This window comes from Balaenoptera musculus, chromosome 3 (assembly GCF_009873245.2).
Source record: "Balaenoptera musculus isolate JJ_BM4_2016_0621 chromosome 3, mBalMus1.pri.v3, whole genome shotgun sequence".
Classification (NCBI taxonomy): Eukaryota; Metazoa; Chordata; class Mammalia; order Artiodactyla; family Balaenopteridae; genus Balaenoptera; species Balaenoptera musculus.
The window spans coordinates 165,096,244-165,112,375 of record NC_045787.1 but is presented as its reverse complement, the minus strand read 5'-3'; the positions used below and the strand labels follow the sequence as shown (position 1 = coordinate 165,112,375).

The 16,132-nt window shown below is 55.0% G+C and overlaps 2 protein-coding genes across 5 annotated transcripts in view; both read right to left on the bottom strand.

Moving 5' to 3' along the window:
* Positions 1–7,091, bottom strand: part of CD320 (CD320 molecule) — a 35,679-nt gene extending 28,588 nt beyond the window's left edge. For 2 of the 3 annotated variants that reach the window (XM_036847767.1, XM_036847768.1), the window contains exons 1-4: positions 6,897–7,091; positions 4,084–4,209; positions 3,486–3,719; positions 3,047–3,205 (exon numbers count right to left, since the gene is read on the bottom strand). In XM_036847767.1, coding sequence (XP_036703662.1) covers positions 3,047–3,205; positions 3,486–3,719; positions 4,084–4,209; positions 6,897–7,035 — 658 coding nt within the window. In that variant the 5' untranslated portion in view covers positions 7,036–7,091. Of the gene's footprint in view, positions 1–2,434; positions 2,890–3,046; positions 3,206–3,485; positions 3,720–4,083; positions 4,210–6,896 lie in introns of those variants that run through there. The other variant, XM_036847766.1, reaches the window with a different exon arrangement.
* A 1,072-nt stretch (positions 7,092–8,163) lies between these two features.
* Positions 8,164–16,094, bottom strand: NDUFA7 (NADH:ubiquinone oxidoreductase subunit A7). 2 transcript variants are annotated; one of them, XM_036845366.1, is made up of 4 exons: positions 15,998–16,094; positions 15,494–15,543; positions 11,688–11,837; positions 8,164–8,368 (listed from the first exon to the last, which is right to left on the bottom strand). In XM_036845366.1, exons 1-4 carry the CDS (start codon positions 16,046–16,048, stop codon positions 8,314–8,316), a joined length of 306 nt encoding a protein of 101 aa, XP_036701261.1. In that variant the 5' UTR covers positions 16,049–16,094; the 3' UTR covers positions 8,164–8,313. The 2 variants fall into 2 exon arrangements, with proteins under 2 accessions (XP_036701261.1, XP_036701260.1); XM_036845365.1 differs by lacking the exon at positions 8,164–8,368 and adding an exon at positions 10,086–10,297.
* Positions 16,095–16,132: the final 38 nt, after the last annotated feature.

Genomic DNA, 16,132 nt, shown 5'->3' with positions numbered 1-16,132 from the left:
CTGCAGGGTGGTTTGTGCCACTGATCACTGAGAATCCAGCTGACACCCAGGAAGATCCAGACCCTAGACCTCAGCTCAGGTGGCGTCTGACACCGGCCTCACCCCCACTAACGTGCCCTGTTGGCCCACTGCAGCTGGCCACACCTGAACAAATATGAAACGGGAAAAAGATCTAAAACCAAGAAAATTCTACTCTGGCATAACTCCTTCCTGCCAACTAGAAGAAGCCCACCAGGGTTCCAGTTCTGCAGCAGGAAACCTCAGCCCAGCTCGGGGGCTGGGAGGGATCCAGCGGGCGCCAGGGGAAGGCCTTGTACCCCAGACGGCTGGGCACCCTCCGGTCCACCGTCGGTCAAAGTCCCCCAATCCTGGCTGCAGCCCACCTCCCAAGCCCCCACCGCTGCTGACAGAGAACTCGGGCCCCTAAGAGGCTTCCTGAGGCCCAGACTCCAAACCCCATTGGGAATTCCCCAGTGGTCCACCGGTTAGGACTCCACGCTTTCACTGCCGGAGACCCGGGTTCAATCCCTGGTCCAGGAACTAAGATCCCACAAGACACGCTGCATGGACCAAAACAAACAAACAAACAAAAAACCTCCCATGGTGGGGCGGAGCCCCAATGCTGAACTTTCTCACCCTTCCCACCCCCAGGAAGATCTATCTTCTCCCAGCATGTTGTCATCAGGGACCAGCTCCCTGCTTGCTGGATGTCAAAGCCGCGAGACCCTGTGTGGGACCCTGGGTGCTCCCCCGGGCTACCAGGGCCCCCGCCACCGCATTCGGAGATGAAGAAAATGAAGGTCAAAGAAGAGCCCTGTCCTCATCACCCAGCAGTTACGGTGTGTATTAACTACACTTTCTGTATTCCTTTTCTGTGGCCGCGCCACACGGCTCGCAGGATCTTAGTTCCCCAACCAGGGATTGAACCCAGGCCCTCGGCAGTGAGAGCGCGGAGTCCCAACCACTGAACCGCCAGGGAATTCCCAGTTTCTGTATTCTTGACACCCTGGCAGCTGAGGCCTCACTGACCAGGAAGGGACTGCCCCCCGAGGGGTTAGCGAGTTCCCAGAGATGACAAGTCACCAGTGAGTGTACCTCTCCTATGCATACCAGCCAATCCAGAGCCACTGTGCCCCTGCCCTGATCACCCCAGGGCCAGTGTAGTGTGAGTGCCTGACATTAAGCAGGATCTTAGTTCCCCGACCAGGGATGGAACCCGTGCCCCCTGCAATGGAAGCGCGGAGTCCTAACCACTGGACTGCCAGGGAAGGCCCTGACATTAAGCTTTTGATTGCCAACACCCACCATGAACAAACACACAGATAGCTGCATGACACAGCTACTAGCAACACAACCTACCTGGTTATTAGCTACCCCAACCTATGAAGGTCCCCTTTTCAGAAACCCTAGGTAACCTTGACAAGTGACGCCTTGAAAGACCCCGCTTTCCCTTTTGGCACCCTAATTCCAGCTCTTATGCTTTATATTCAATAAAGAGTGAATCCGAGACTCCGACCCCCGGACCCTAATAAAGGCAGAGACCCAGGTCTGCGTTCCCTCCCTCTCTCTCTCCCCATGATCTCGCTGCGTGGCCCTCAGAGGGGGTGCCTGTTGTGTACCCTCCAGAACCTGTGAGTAACAAATCTTGTTCTGCAAAGTTCCCTGATGATTTTTCCTGAAGTACGTCCTGTGATCATGGTAAGAACCATGAGGGCCGGTCTAGCCACAGTGCTGGCTCTAGTTGGGGTAACGTCTGTGGGGGCCTTGCTGTAAGTAGTAGGGACCCAGGTGTACTCAGGTGCTGCTCTCTGAAAGCCTCGCTATTGATAGGCTGAGATGTACACGATACTCAGTGCCGACACCCCAGAGCCCATGGAAATTACTCAGTCTAGCCAGTTCCAAGCCTGTTTACCCTGCCTCACCCATTCCTTCCAGTGGAAACCACAATAGAAGCTCCTGTCCATGTTGTTCCCTCTCCCTCTGCCTCCTGATGGACCCTGGTGCTTCCCCGTGTGGCTCCACATGGCCTGTTATGCCCTTCCTCTTGGGATCAGTGAGTAACAAAGTGTGTTTTCAGTGGCAGGCGTCTCCTGATCTGTTGGCCTTGCCATACCTGCATAATAATAAGACCTACATTTGGAAACAGGGTGGAGACCAACCTGGGGACACCCAGCTTCCATCTCAAAGAGAAGCCATAATGGATGGAGGTCCCCCAGCCCAGGACTCTGGGAGGCACTGCCCAAGGTCTGCTCCATTTTGGGAATGCAAACTGTCCTGCTGCCCCCAGCCCCACTGTCCCCTGCTCTGGATTCCAGGAAGCCAGAGGCAGGGTCCCCAACTCCCACCTTCTCTGGGCTTGGGTGCTCCACCACAGAAGAGGGGCAGAGCCCCCAGGCTGCCCAGGCAGAGGGAGACAGAGGCCCAGAGGCAGGCAGAGGACGTGAAGTAACTTTAATCACCACCCTCAGGAGGGGGCAACAGCAGTATCTGAGCAGCGGGGCCACCCCGGGAGTGACCTAGGGCCAGCCCCTCGGTTCTGGCTGTGGCACGTTCCCCATCCAGGCTCCTCGAGTCCAGGGGAGGGTCTGGGCACTCCCAGCCTCCAGGGTCACATCTGCAGGAGCTCAGGTACTTGGCGCCGCGTGGCCAGAAGAACCCAGGTCTGGGGGCTGGGTGTGCCAGCAGCCCCGCGCGGGTCCCCATACCTGCCATACTCGGGACCATGTGATGTGGCAGCAAGAAATCACCCTCAGAGAACTGAGGCCGTCCTCTCTGACTGCAGAGACCCCTTCACAGACACCAGCAGCCCCAGCGGGGACAGGCATCCCTGGGCACAGAGCCGTGACAACGCGAAGAGGATGGCGGCGGCCAGGCCTACGCTCAGCACCCCTGTGGGCACAGAAAGACACGAGTGGGTGAGGGGAGGGGCGGCAAGAGGCTCACACCCGCCAAGCTCCTAACACACTGGAAAGCGGGTTCTGCAGCCTGCCGGCTCCCGGGAGCAGCTGCTCCAAGCCCCGGGGGTGGGAGGACCTGTTTATCTTACCAGCGGCTGCAATGATCCCATAGGCACTTCGGTTTCCAGACTGAACTGAGTCCCGGTCCCCAGCAGAGGTGACTGTGGCATTCCTGAGATAAGTGACACTCTCCAGGGTCACAGGGGTCCCCATGGACGTGGCACTCCCTTCTTGGAGGGTCTTGGTTCCTGCAATCAGTCCGGGCATTCAGTAGCTGGGGAGGCGGCAACTGGGGCATGGGGGGATGAACAGATGTTTCTGGTGCCCAGGGGGGACCTTAGGGCTCACCCTCCATCCCAAATTCAGTGAGGTTGGTGAGCCCTGCTGCCCGAGTGCCCTCGTGCAGCCGCCATGGGAATACGGGCGCAGGCAGACACACGTGTCCACGCTCCCAGCCTCGTCATACACTGGAAAGTGTCAGGCGTCCTTGTCTACCGACCCACCCTCCCCGCCCCCACAGGCACACACCACAGCCAAGCTCATCGCTGGAGTCGGAACAGTCCGGGTGGCCATCGCAGAGCCACGTGCGTGGGATACAGGAACCGCCCAGCGGGCAGCGCAGCTCCCCCTCCGGGCAGGGCTGGTGCCCGCAGTTGAGAACATTCTTGTTGATGCCATCAGGGCAGTCATCGATGCTGTCACAAGAGCAGGGGCTGCCAGTGGGTGGCGTGCACTGCCCGTCCTGGGCACACGGCTCAATACCTGGGGTACACGGTGAGTCAGGTCCCAAACACCCAGCCAAGAGGGCCCAGGTACTCCCCACAGCCCAACCCCCTGCAAGCCCCGCCTTCCGAGAACAATCGACCCTATATGTTTCGCCCATCCCAAAGGCTCCTCCCCCTGCTTCTGTTAGCTCCACCTTCCAAGGACTCGCCTCCCTGCAAGCCCTCCCTCCCAAGACCCCACTAACTCCACCCCCCTGCAAACCCACCTCTCCCAGACCTCCCTCCCTTCAGGCCCCGCCCACCCCAGAGTGCCCTGCCTGAAAGCCACATCCCTTCCACAAGCACCTCCTCCCTGTGGCCCCGCCCCTTGCAAGCCCCGCCCCCAGGGCACGGCCACTCACTGCACTCCTCCTCATCACTGCCATCGACGCAGTCCTGGTCAACGTCGCAGCGCCAGGTGAGGGGCACGCAGCGGCCATCACTCCTGCACTGGAAGTTGGTGGGCGGGCACGAGGCTGTGCTGGGGCCTGAGGGATGCACACAAGTGAGGCCTGGGAGGTCTGGACCCTCGTTTGGAAGCACAGTGTCACAGGCTGCGACCACCAGGAGACAGGCCAGGTCCCAGGAACTACATTGGTGGTCACCCTTTGCTAAGGATGCACTATACGTGGGCCTTGGAGCTGAGCAGTTCACAGCCTCACCAAGAGCCCTACTGGGCAGATTCTACTCCCATGCCCGTTCTACAGAAGACACTTAGGAGAGGTAAGGCCTGAGGCTACAAGCTAGTGGCAGAGTCGGGCTTCGAACCCAGGTGTCACTGATCCCGGGGTCTTTACCCGGCTCCAAATGGCCAGATGGTCTCCCCAGGAGTCTCTCCAAGTTCCGTGGTTAAACAGACTGGGGGAGGAGCCATCTCTGAACCTGGCCTGGCTCAGGCCCACCTGTCAGGGTCAGCAGGGCCCGTTATGTCCCAGCTGCTCAACAAAGGGGAAACTGAGGCCTTGGGTAGAGGACCTCCTTAGTCACCGTGGCTTGTCGACTCACCCACTAAACTCCTCCCAGATCTGACCACTTTCCCCATCCTGAATGTGCCACCACCTCTCCAGATTCCCCACCCCCATCTCCACTCAGACACCAAAGACCTCTCAGAGCCACACAATTTGGTCACCCACCCTTGCCCCCCTTTGCTCAAAACCAGCCCTTGGTCAGAAATAGAGACACAGATGTAGAGAACAAACGTATGGACACCAAGGGGGGAAAGTGGCGGGGGGGATGTGGGATGAATTGGGATTGACATATATATACTAATATGTATAAAATAGATAACTAAAAAGAACCTGCTGTATAAAAAGATAAAATTCAAAAATTCAAAAAAACCCAAAAACCCAGCCCTTGGTCCCGTGACCCTCTCACAACCAAATTCTACAACCTCCGTGTGGCCCACAAGTCCTGACCAGCCCTGAACCCTTCCTGGACCTCCCACTTTCCTCCTCTTCATCAAGCTCCCTCTGACCCGGCCACCTTGCTGCTTCTGCAAGAGGCCTGGGCTCATTTTCCCCCTCAGGGCTTTTGCCCATGCTGTTCCCTGGCCCAGTTTGCCCTCTCCTCCCTCCTCTCTGCACCTCGTGATTTCCTCCTCAGACTTCACGTCTCAGCTTATTTCCTGGGAGGGGTCTCAGGCCCCTCTCAGAGACCCCTGAAGCTCGGCCTCCCACTTAGAACAATGGCCCCTGAACTGGTACCCGCGTAGACTGGACACTTAGTGGTGGTCAGGGCAGTGACCTTTTGACTGTAAACCCGGGGCAGCGCCTAGTGATAAGTGGACACAGGTCACACAATGGTCCGGGCTGAGTCCAGCTGAGATGTGAGCCTTCCTGGACCCAGAGCAGGATGAACACAGAAGGGCCTGGAAGCTGGGCCATCAGGCGGGAGTCCGAGGGACAGAGGAAGGGAGTGGACTTTATGGTTTCCTCCTGGGTGCAGCAGGGAGGGTGGCAGATACCTGGCTTGGCCCCAGCCTAGTCCCCCTCCATACAATCCTGGTCCTCTTGCCCCTTCCACCTTTACTCACGAGGGCCTGTGCCTCCAAGCCCCCACTCCCCACAGCCAGCCCCTCCGCAGGCCGGCCTCCAGGCCCAACTGTACCTGTGGGCCACACAGTCCCTGAGCTCCATGGAGCCAACTGCAGCTGACTTCCTTCCCTGCCCATGGGGGTCTGGTAGCCTAGAGCTTCCTCCCCAGGACTTGCCCCTCTCCCTAGCAACCTCTGACCTCCTTCCCCGGCCTGCTGGAGCATGTGTCCTTCTGTAAAGTGGGTGGGCAGCAGAGCAGAGCGGACCTGGCTTCACAGGGCTTTGGTTTGGAGCAACCAGTGCTTGCACCTCCCAGCCTCAGTTTCCCCACCTGTAAAAGGGGCACGCTAGGAGTCTCTACCACAGTGTGCTGAAGAGAAGAGACTGCTTGTGTGTAGAGTGTGGTACTTGGTTAATGTGAGTCCTGATCCTTGAAGGAACCAGGAACATTTAGCCTGAAAAGGCAGGGGCTTTGGGGTGAGATGGGGAACCAGATAAGACGGTGTGTGAACCTGAGTCACAGCTGAAAGTCAGGGGCACCTGTGAGCACAGAGAGGTCACTCTAACCTGCCCAGCTGCCTCTGGGAACCTCTGAGAGGGCCACCAACATCATTTAGGCCAAGGCAAACGTGTCCAAGGGTCTGGGGTCACAGGGAAGACCTTTTTTTCTCTAAGGCCGGAGAAGGAAGGTGCAGAGATTGGGAGGGCGGGAAACGGTCACCGAGCAAACTCAGCCACATGGCCCCGGGCTCGGGCGCCAGGGTATGGAAGCCGCAGCTGCTGCAGGAGGCGCCAGGTGACCAGCTCCGTAAGGTTGGAAGTCGGACAAGCAGAGCCTATAAAGAACTTTCCTGCCCACGCTGGAGTGAAGGGCAGCTTAGAGGTGACAGCGGGGCACGACAAAGCAGAGCGAGTGTAAGCAGGGCCGAAGCAGGGTAGTTAAAGGCAGGCAGAGCAACCCAGGCGGAGGGTCTCCCACTGGGGAAGGCTCATTCAAGGGCCTGGGTCCCCTAGAGCCACGTGCAGGGGGGAGTGTCCGGGACGGGCGTGCGGCGCAGCCAACGGTGAGGCGCTGCTGGCGGGCAGGGGCGGAGCTAAACTGCAGGCTTGGAGGGCGCAAGGGCTGCACGGAGCACACTCACCTGGGGCCTGGGTCAAGGACCAGGTCGGGATCGAGGTCGGGGCGGCTTCCAGGCCCAGCCCGAAGCTGAGCAGTACCCGCAGTGCTAGGCCCAGGGCCGCAGCCCGCTGCGCTCGGCCCCGCGCCATCCAACCGCTCATCGCACCACCCCCGCCTGGCGCCGGCTCCGGCCAAGAGCAGTCCGAGCCTCCCTCTGATCCACGCACGCGCATGCGCAAAGATCCAGGGGGGGCGGGGCCCACGCCCGGGGCGGGTCCCGCGGCGGCCCCGCGCTATGGGTACCGTAAATGTCCGAATGCGAGGGGACCCACTATTTGAGGCTTTCCCACTTTTCCCTGTGACAAGGTATATCGAAAGGTATTGGTCCTATTTGAAATTAGAAACTTCTGGAGGTGCAAACGAACTAGTACCGACAAGTCTTGTCTACTTACAATATTTAACATTCCACATGCACCAAATACTCCTGCCTAATTATCCTATTTAATATGACAGCCACTTCCCTCAGGCACGCCCTCCTCCTGCTTCTCTTGAGCGCCCGACTTACATATTTAATTTGGTTTATTGTCTGATTCCCCACTAGAATGTCAGGCCCAGGAGGACAGGAATGTTGTGTTGCTCATTGTATGCCCAGTGCCTGGAACAGAGCCTGACACATAGCAGGCTCTTAAATATTTGGTGAATAAATGAAGGAAATGTCGGTTCTCGGCTTTCATCCTGGGTCCTCTGTCCCTTGCACCTGGATGTTCTCACACTACCTCATAATCCGCATCGGCTCCTCAGAGGGAGGCGGGTCTTATACTTTACTCTGGGAACAAGACAGGCGAAAGCAGCCTGGGCTTTCTCTTCTCACGCTCACCCCGTAGGCACATAAAATACAAACCTTCTGCAGGTTTTCTATCCAACTGGCTGCTGTTTTCTTCTTCAAAATAAATATTTTATCTACAGCTCTGCCCCTAGGAGAAGCAGCGCTACTGCCAGCAGGCCCCCCAGACGACAAGTCACTGTCCTCAGCGTTGTAACAGCTGTGCAAATTTCCCATGAAGCAACACTAAAGCGGCCAGATTTTCACAGAAGGGCCTCTATTTGCAGGTTGATGGCATGCTTATTCAAAAGTGTTAGAGATTATAGTTGCATCTGGAGTGTATGTATATATATACATATATATATATATTTTTTTTTTCATAAGAATCTCCAATTCCCAGGAGACACGGGGTAAGAGGCAAAGGTGCACTGGTGCAGAGGCAGTTGGAAAGGGCAGCAAATAGGACTGCCTGCGGGAGGGGAAGGGAGGGGAGGGGAGCGTCCCACACCACCTGTGAGGTTGGCATCTGTGGTCCAGGGAGAAAAAGTGAAGAAGTTGTGGATTTACCCAGCTGACAATATGTAGCGGTTGAGTGCAGACTCATCAGCGGCTGGGTTCAGGGCCATCTCTCAGTGAGCCTGAGAGTTCTTTGTCTCTCCACGCCTGTTCTTCTGTTGAGGGTAAAAGGGTTTGACAACAGCTAAAACCTCACAGGCTTGCTCCAGGAAGGAACCAAGATCACAGCTATAACGCATTTAGAACGGTACCTGGAATAGAGGAAGTGCTCAAGAGGTGTCAGACCTCTTTCCTACTGCACTCCCTCGCCAAACTTCAAGTCTGGGTCATAAATCTTTTTCTTTCTTTCTTTCTTTTTTTTTTTTTTTGGCTTATACAGTAAACAACAATTTATTTTCTCACGGTTCTGGAAACTGGGAAGTCCAAGACCATGGCGCCAGCAGATTCGGTGTCTAGTGAGGGCCCGCATCCTCACTGACAACCATCTTTTCACTGCTACCTCACTTGGCAGAAGGGGGCTGGGTCATAAAACTTTATTCAGGAACTTTCAATGGCACATCTTGCCTGGGGTCTTTAAAAGCCCTCCAGGACTTCCCTGGTGGCACAGTGGTTAAGAATCCACCTGCCAATGAAGGGGACACGGGTTCAAGCCCTGGTCTGGGAAGATCCCACATGCCGCGGAGCAACTAAGCCCGTGCGCCACAACTACTGAGCCTGCGCTCTAGAGCCTGCGAGCCACAGCTACTGAAGCCTGTGCCCCTAGAGCCCATGCTCTGCAGCAAGAGAAGCCACCGCAATGAGAGGCCCACGCACCGCAATGAAGAGCAGCCCCCCGCTCGCCGCAACTAGAGAAAGCCCGCGTGCAGCAACGAAGACCCAACACAGCCAAAAATAAATAAATAAATATATTAATTTAAAAAAAAAAGCCCTCCAGCGTTACCCTCCTTGTGGCCTCTGCACACCCTGCCCAGCCCTCCTGATCTTTCTGAATCTAATTCATCCTTTGTTCCAACCAGAATCGCACCTCCTCCAGGAAGCCTTCCCAGCCTTTTCTTCTCATAAGCATTTAGCATTTGTACCACTCACTCTTGGGGCACTTATACCTCCTCCTGGGACTGTGACCCTTTTCCTGCCTTGCTCCAAGCTTCCAAAGGGCGGGCCAGCCTCAACACTCTCCTGGCATACAGCTGATCTTCACCTACTGATGGGTTTGGGGGTTCTTCCACAGGGCAGCCACAACACTCCCCTACCTGAGGTCACTGCGTGGCTCCCCTTCGCTCCTACAACCAAATCAAGGCCATTTCCTTTTCAGCTTTCACTCCCTGCTTATTCCTCCACAGAAAGAAGCCCCTTCCTTTCCTGGGCTGACTCTGCCTCGCGCCCCCCAGGCCCACACAGAAACGTTCCTGGCTCAGGGAGGCCTTTCCCCACTGGCCTAGGTGAGCCTTCTCTGTGAGCCACCTCACGGTCCTCTGCCGTCCCTGCTGAGCGGCAGGGTGGTCAAGGTCAGGCGGGGGCCGCACTGGGAGGCTGCTGGTGAATGTCCGCACAAGCAATGGCTAGGAGAGCTCTCGGGAGAGAGGGAAGCGAGCCGTTTTTGTTCCGCCGCACTGTCCTTTACAATCAGTGCCCCCAAACACCCAGAGGTCCTGGAACCCGCTCTGACACTCTCAGAGTTAGAGCCAGGCCCTTGAGAAAGGGACAGTGACATCTCTGTGCCCAGTGACAGCACGTCACCCTGGAGCTCGAGAACCACTATCCTCCCCTGCTCCTGGAGCGTTCATGGGATTAAGAGATTCGGCACCAACTTCACCCTGAAATTCAAGTAAGCCCGTGTGTCCTTTCAAAAGTAAAAACAGAAGCGATTCTGGAGAACTCAATATATATTTTTTATAAATTAGGTCACGTTCTCCCCAGAGGGAATCCAAAGTCCAAGGAAGAGGAAGCACTCCAGTGGCCCTGAGGGCTTAGCCAGGCACCCTGGGGCACAGTGTCACAGGTAAGGCTGATCCTTGGACAGCTCCCACCTCTTTATGGGAGGAGCTGGCGTCACAGCCTTCTTCTCAGTGGCTGCTACAGCCGAGCTGGAAGATGAAAACAGACTTGAGTTAGGCCCAGGGTTCCAAAGAACGGTGTGGAGGAAGCTGAGGGAGACCCCCCTGCCCCGGCAGGAACACATCTGCTGACACCATGGATCTGGAGGCCAGAGTGCAGGGTGTTTCAGAATGTCCAGAGCCCTCCAATGGGGTCCCCCAAAGGGTGAGCTGACAAGCCCCCTTTCTGCCCCGAGCCCCGCGTGAACCCCTGGTCAGCGTGCCTTGGCTCCTGGTCCCAGAACCAGCATGAATAGCTGGGCTCCTCCTCCAGCACCCCTTCCCACTCGCACCCCACTCCCGCTGCTCCAGAACAGGACACTGGCAGAAGGGCCAAGGACCACCATTGGGGGTCTGGGCAAACTGCTTTGAAATCATGCTCCTACTACCTGCCAGCTGTGTGACCCAGGCAGCTCACTTGGCCTCTCTGTGCCTCAATTTCTTCTTCTGCAGCAGGGGCCATCACTGCCTAACTCATGGAGTTATCAGGAGGCAGATATGGCACTGACTCCATTCCTGAGCTTACAGATTTTAATTATGAGGATTAATCCTCATAACGACTCTGCTATAGACAGAATGTGTCCCCACAAAATCCATATGTTGAAATCCTATGCCCCAGCGTGATGATGTTATGGGGTGGAGCCTTTGGGAGGTGACTAGATCATGAAGGTGAAGCCCTCAAGAATGGGGTTAGTGCCCTTATAAGAGACCCTAGAGACCTCTTGCCCCTTCCAACATGTGAGGACATGGCAAAAAGATACCATCTGTGGGGACTTCCCTGGCGGTCCAGTGTTAGGTCTCAGCGCTTCCACTGCAAGGGGCATGGGTTCGATCCCTGGTTGGGGAACTAAGACCCCACATGCTGCGTGGTGTGGCAAAAATAAGGATACCATCTATAAATCAAGCAAGTGCCAGACACTGAATCTGCAGGGACCTTGAACTTGGACTTCCCAGCTTCCAGAACTACGAGAAACAATTTTCTGTTGTTTATAAGCCACCCAGTCTGTGGGATTCTGTCCCAGCAGAACTCTCTAAAGTAAATAACATTATTGTTCCTGTTTAATTAAAAGACAATGCCTGAGGCCAGAGACCAAAGTGGGTTTTGAGGGGCCTGAGGTTTATACAATTCTCTCTTTAAGAAGAATATAAAATTACAAAAACAACAATGCCTGGGCTTCTTCCAAGGCCCTTGAAGGGCCCTTGGAGATTCCTCTGCTTTGCAGGAAACCCACCCAGGGTGGGTAGGGATTCATGAGCTCTCAGATGAAAAGCCCCCGGCAGTACATTTCCTGCCACAGTTGATGCTCAACAGACTTGGGACCTTGAAAAGCACAAGCAGGAGAGAGGGCTGGTCGCAGGAGGGGTGTTGAGGCATCCTCACCTCTCTGCTGGCTTCCCTGACGCCAGCACCTTCTGTGAGGACATGACGATCGAGGGCGGCGTGGCTTCCCGGCGGCCATCACGTGTACAGTAGTAATTGTTGGAGAGTTTGTGGCTGGGGCCCACGGGGAGCTTGGGAGGAGGCTGAGTTCTGAGGAGAAAGAACATGGGCACTGAAACAAAAATGACAAGTCGTTCTCACTGCGTGGCTGGGCTGGAACATGGGCCCATCACCTCAGTCACGAGGCTTGGGGTCAGCAGCCCCTGGGATGTGCTGCAGGCCAGGGGTATCCCTTGATACAATGCCATGACCATATGCCTGGGGAGGGTCCAATGCCCAGAACCAGGTGGGAGCCCCTGCACTGGATGTGAAGGTGCTGGAAGGCCAGGCCTGGGTCTGCCCCACCACAGTTCCCCGACCTGCCCCAAATGTGGCGGGTATGGAGGACCCTTTCATGAGGGAGGCCTGTTCCCACCCCTCCATGGCCCAGAGTTTGGCAGCTGGCCTCATTTCCACCACAGGTCCTCGGGAAATGAAGAGGCTGGGGCCTGGGACTCTGCCCATCACCTACCAAGTAATCATGGTCAACAAACGCTGGGGAAACAACCCCAGACTTGGCTCATTCTGAGGGGCTTCGTCCCCAAAGGCCAGGCTGCAGAACCTCTGGGTTTCCAGTTCTCTCCGGAACTCTCTGAAGAAGTCTACTGGGATCAAGCCTTATTACTCAAAGAGCATTTTGTCCTCTGAGGTCTCTGCTGCCACCTCGTGGTCACTGCCGCCAGAGGGGGAGTGAACAGAGCTCTGTCCTCGCTTGGACTAAACCCTGGGGTCAATATACAAAGTTTGAGGCCTGAAAACAAATCGCTAACCTCGCTAACAAAAGACGCTAACAAAACAAACAAACAAACAAAATCGCTAACAAAAGATGAGCTTCCCTGGAAACCATTGCAGAGGGGGAGGGCAGAAAAGATAGAAAAATCATAAACAGATCGGGTTCTCATTCATCTGTGTTTTTTTGTTTGTTTTTTTAAAAATTATTTATTTGGCTGCATTGGGTCTTCTTTGCTGTGCATGGGCTTTCTCTAGTTGTGGCGAGTGGGGGCTACTCTTCGTTGCAGTGCGCGGGCTTCTCATTGCGGTGGCTTCTCTTGTTGCGGAGCACGGCCTCTAGGCATGCAGGCTTCAGTAGTTGTGGCTCTCGGGCTCTAGAGCTCAGGCTCAGTAGTTGTGGTGCACGGGCTTAGTTGCTCCACGGCATGTGGGATCTTCCCGGAGCAGGGCTCGAACCCGTGTCCCCTGCATTGGCAGGCGGTTTCTTAACTACTGCGCCACCAGGGAAGTCCCTCATCTGGGTTTTTAACCAACTTTTTTCTGATAATCATTTTGCCAGGACTTAAGTTTTTCTTAAAACAAATGATAGTCATTGTACCAAAGGAAAAAAAAGAAATACAGATAAAAACAAAGTTTAAAAACTTAATATTAAAAGCATTATCCTAATTCCTTGGCAGTCCAGTGGTTAGGACTCGGCGCTTTCACTGCTATGGCCCGGGTTCGATCCCTGGTCAGGGAACTAAGATCCCACAAGCCGTGCGGCACGGCCAAAAAAATGTTTTTTAATAAATAAAAAATAAATTAGGGACTTCCCTGGTAGCGCAATGGTTAAGAATCCACCTGTCCATGCAGGGGACACGGGTTCGAGCCCTGGTCTGGGAGGATCCCACATGCCACAGAGCAACTAAGCCCGTGTGCCATAACCACTGAGCCTGAGTGCCACAACTACTGAAGCCCGAGCGCCTAGAGCCCATGCTCTGCAACAAGAGAAGCCACCGCAATGAGAAGCCTGCACACCGCAACGAAGAGTAGCCCCCGATCGCCACAACTAGAGAAAGCCCGCGCGCAGCAACGAAGACCCAATGCAGCCAAAAATAAATAAACAAATATATTTTTTAAAACTTTAAAAAAAATCAAATAGGACTTCCCGGTGGCGCAGTGGTTAAGAATCTGCCTGCCAATGCAGGGGACATGGGTTCGAGCCCTGGTCCAGGAAGATCCCACATGCTACGGAGCAACGAAGCCCATGTGCTGCAACTACTGAGCCTGAGCTCTAGAGCCTGTGAGCCACAACTACTGAAGCCCGCGCACCTAGAGCCCGTGCTCCGCAACAAGAGAAGCCACCACAATGAGAAGCCCACGCACCACAACGAGGAGTAGCCCCCGCTTGCTGCAACTAGAGAAAGCCCGTGCGCAGCAATGAAGACCCAACGCAGCCAAAAATAAATAAATAAATAGGGCTTCCCTGGTGGTGCAGTGGTTGAGAATCTGCCTGCCAATGCAGGGGACACGGGTTCGAGCCCTGGTCTGGGAAGATCCCACATGCCGCGGAGCAACTAGGCCCGTGAGCCACAACTACTGAGCCTGCGCGTCTGGAGCCTGTGCTCCGCAACAAGAGAGGCCGCGATAGTGAGAGGACCGCGCACCGCGATGAAGAGTGGTCCCCACTTGCCGCAACTGGAGAAAGCCCTCGCACGGAAACGAAGACCCAACACACCCAAAAATAAATAAATAAATAAATTTATATAAATAAATAAATAATTTTTTTTAAGTACATAAAATAAAATAAATAAAAGCAATATCCTGTGTTGAAGTTAGAATCTGCTTAACCCCTGGAGTGCAGAGATGACCCTCTGTTGGGCAGGGACCAACAGAAAACGAGCAGAGAAAGGATAAAAAGAACCAGCGCCCAACGGGAAGGCCTAAATGAATCACTAGGGGGCGCCATTATCCTTCAAAAAAAAAAAAAAGCTGAAAATTTTACAAAACTGTTTCCTCAACTGTATCAAGTACCCTGGATGGAAAAGCAATTTAAAACTTTTGATATTTGGAATCAGTCACAACATGTAGCATTCACATAGATTTGGTTATTTTAATGTTATTGTTCTTCTTTTCATGCTAACCCTCCATGGCTGCCATACCTTTGCCGGCCACTCATACATACCGCTATTCCCCATTCCTCAAAGTGTTTCAGCCACACTAGCCTCCTTCCTACTTCTGGCTCTGCCGGGCTGCACGGCCTTGGCACTTACTGCTCCCTCTGCCCGGAATGTTTTCTTTAACAACTATCCTTTGGCATTTCAGGTGACTCAAATGTCAATCCCTGAGGCCTTTGCTGATTACCTGATCTGAGGTAGCCGCCCTCCAGCTTATTCACTTTGTTTTGTCTTCAGAGCATTCTAGAACAATGTTTTTTACTTGCTGTGTTCATTTCCCTACTATGTTATGTTTCTCCCTCCTCCCCAGGATATGAGCTCCATGAAAGGAGTGAGAAGAATTTTTCCTGTTCGCACTGGTATCCCAGAGGGCTGAGGACACAGCAGGGGTTTGTAAATGTCAAGTAATTTTTGGACTCAAATGAGTTTGAAATCAAGACACTTCTGGGTTCAAATCCCAGCTGTGACTTGCTGGCTTCTGAGTGATTTTATTTAAGCAAATGATTTAGTCTCCCCGAGCCTCAAATATTTTCATGTGTAGCTTGGGGATGATAAGACTAACCAGCAGGGCCACACTTAGGACTGCAAATCACACTGAGGATTCCCACTCATAATTCAAGCCCCATCTGGTTGTTCCACGAGCACCACTCTCCGACATAGTCCAGCAAGATTAAAGGCAAACCTCCGCCTCCACAGCAAGCTAGGCGGCTGGAGGCAGGATTTCAGCCCAGTGTTTCAGGGGTCTAAAAGAACAGGGGTTTTGTTTTTGATGGAAGAAGGACAGGATTGCAGTCCGGGCAGCGAGCGGGTCTTGCTCACCGCTTGGAGATCTCCTGGTAACGCAGCTGCAGCTTCGCCTGCAAGTCTTGCTGTGGGAGAAAGAGAGGAAGGAGGTCAGCCCGCAGGGCACCCCAGAAGAGAAGGCCAGCGAACCTTGGGCAGTCCGGGGCTGGACAAATGAAGGGAAGGCGGGAGATGGGCATTTGGCGACAAGGATATGGGCCCTGGAGGTGAACAGGAAAGCTGGGGGCCGGGGCCACAAGATCCAAAGCTAAGAAGGACTAGGTAAATCCCAGGCCTGAGTGGGACCCCAGCCAAGAGAGGGCCAAGGGCTGGGGGTGGAGGTGGGCATGCCCTGGGCTGGAAGGGTCAAGAGTTGGAGGTTCCGGGCTGAGCGCGGGGTCCCGTCTTATTAGAGGAATCTCGGCACCACTGGCCTCAGCCCCAGAGGTGCAGGAGGGGGGTGAGTAACGGGAGCGTGTCCGGGGCGCACGGAGCCCACAGCCCCACCCTCCCCAGTGCAGCCCTTCCCGCCCCGCGCACCCCGGATGCCCAGTTCCGCAGCCGCTGGATGAAGCGGGTAGCAGACGCCATCTTCCCCCTGCGCTGAAGGGCACCGGTGACGTCTCTCCCGCGAGGACTGCTGGGAACATGGAGTATGGTCTCGCGAGAGCGGGA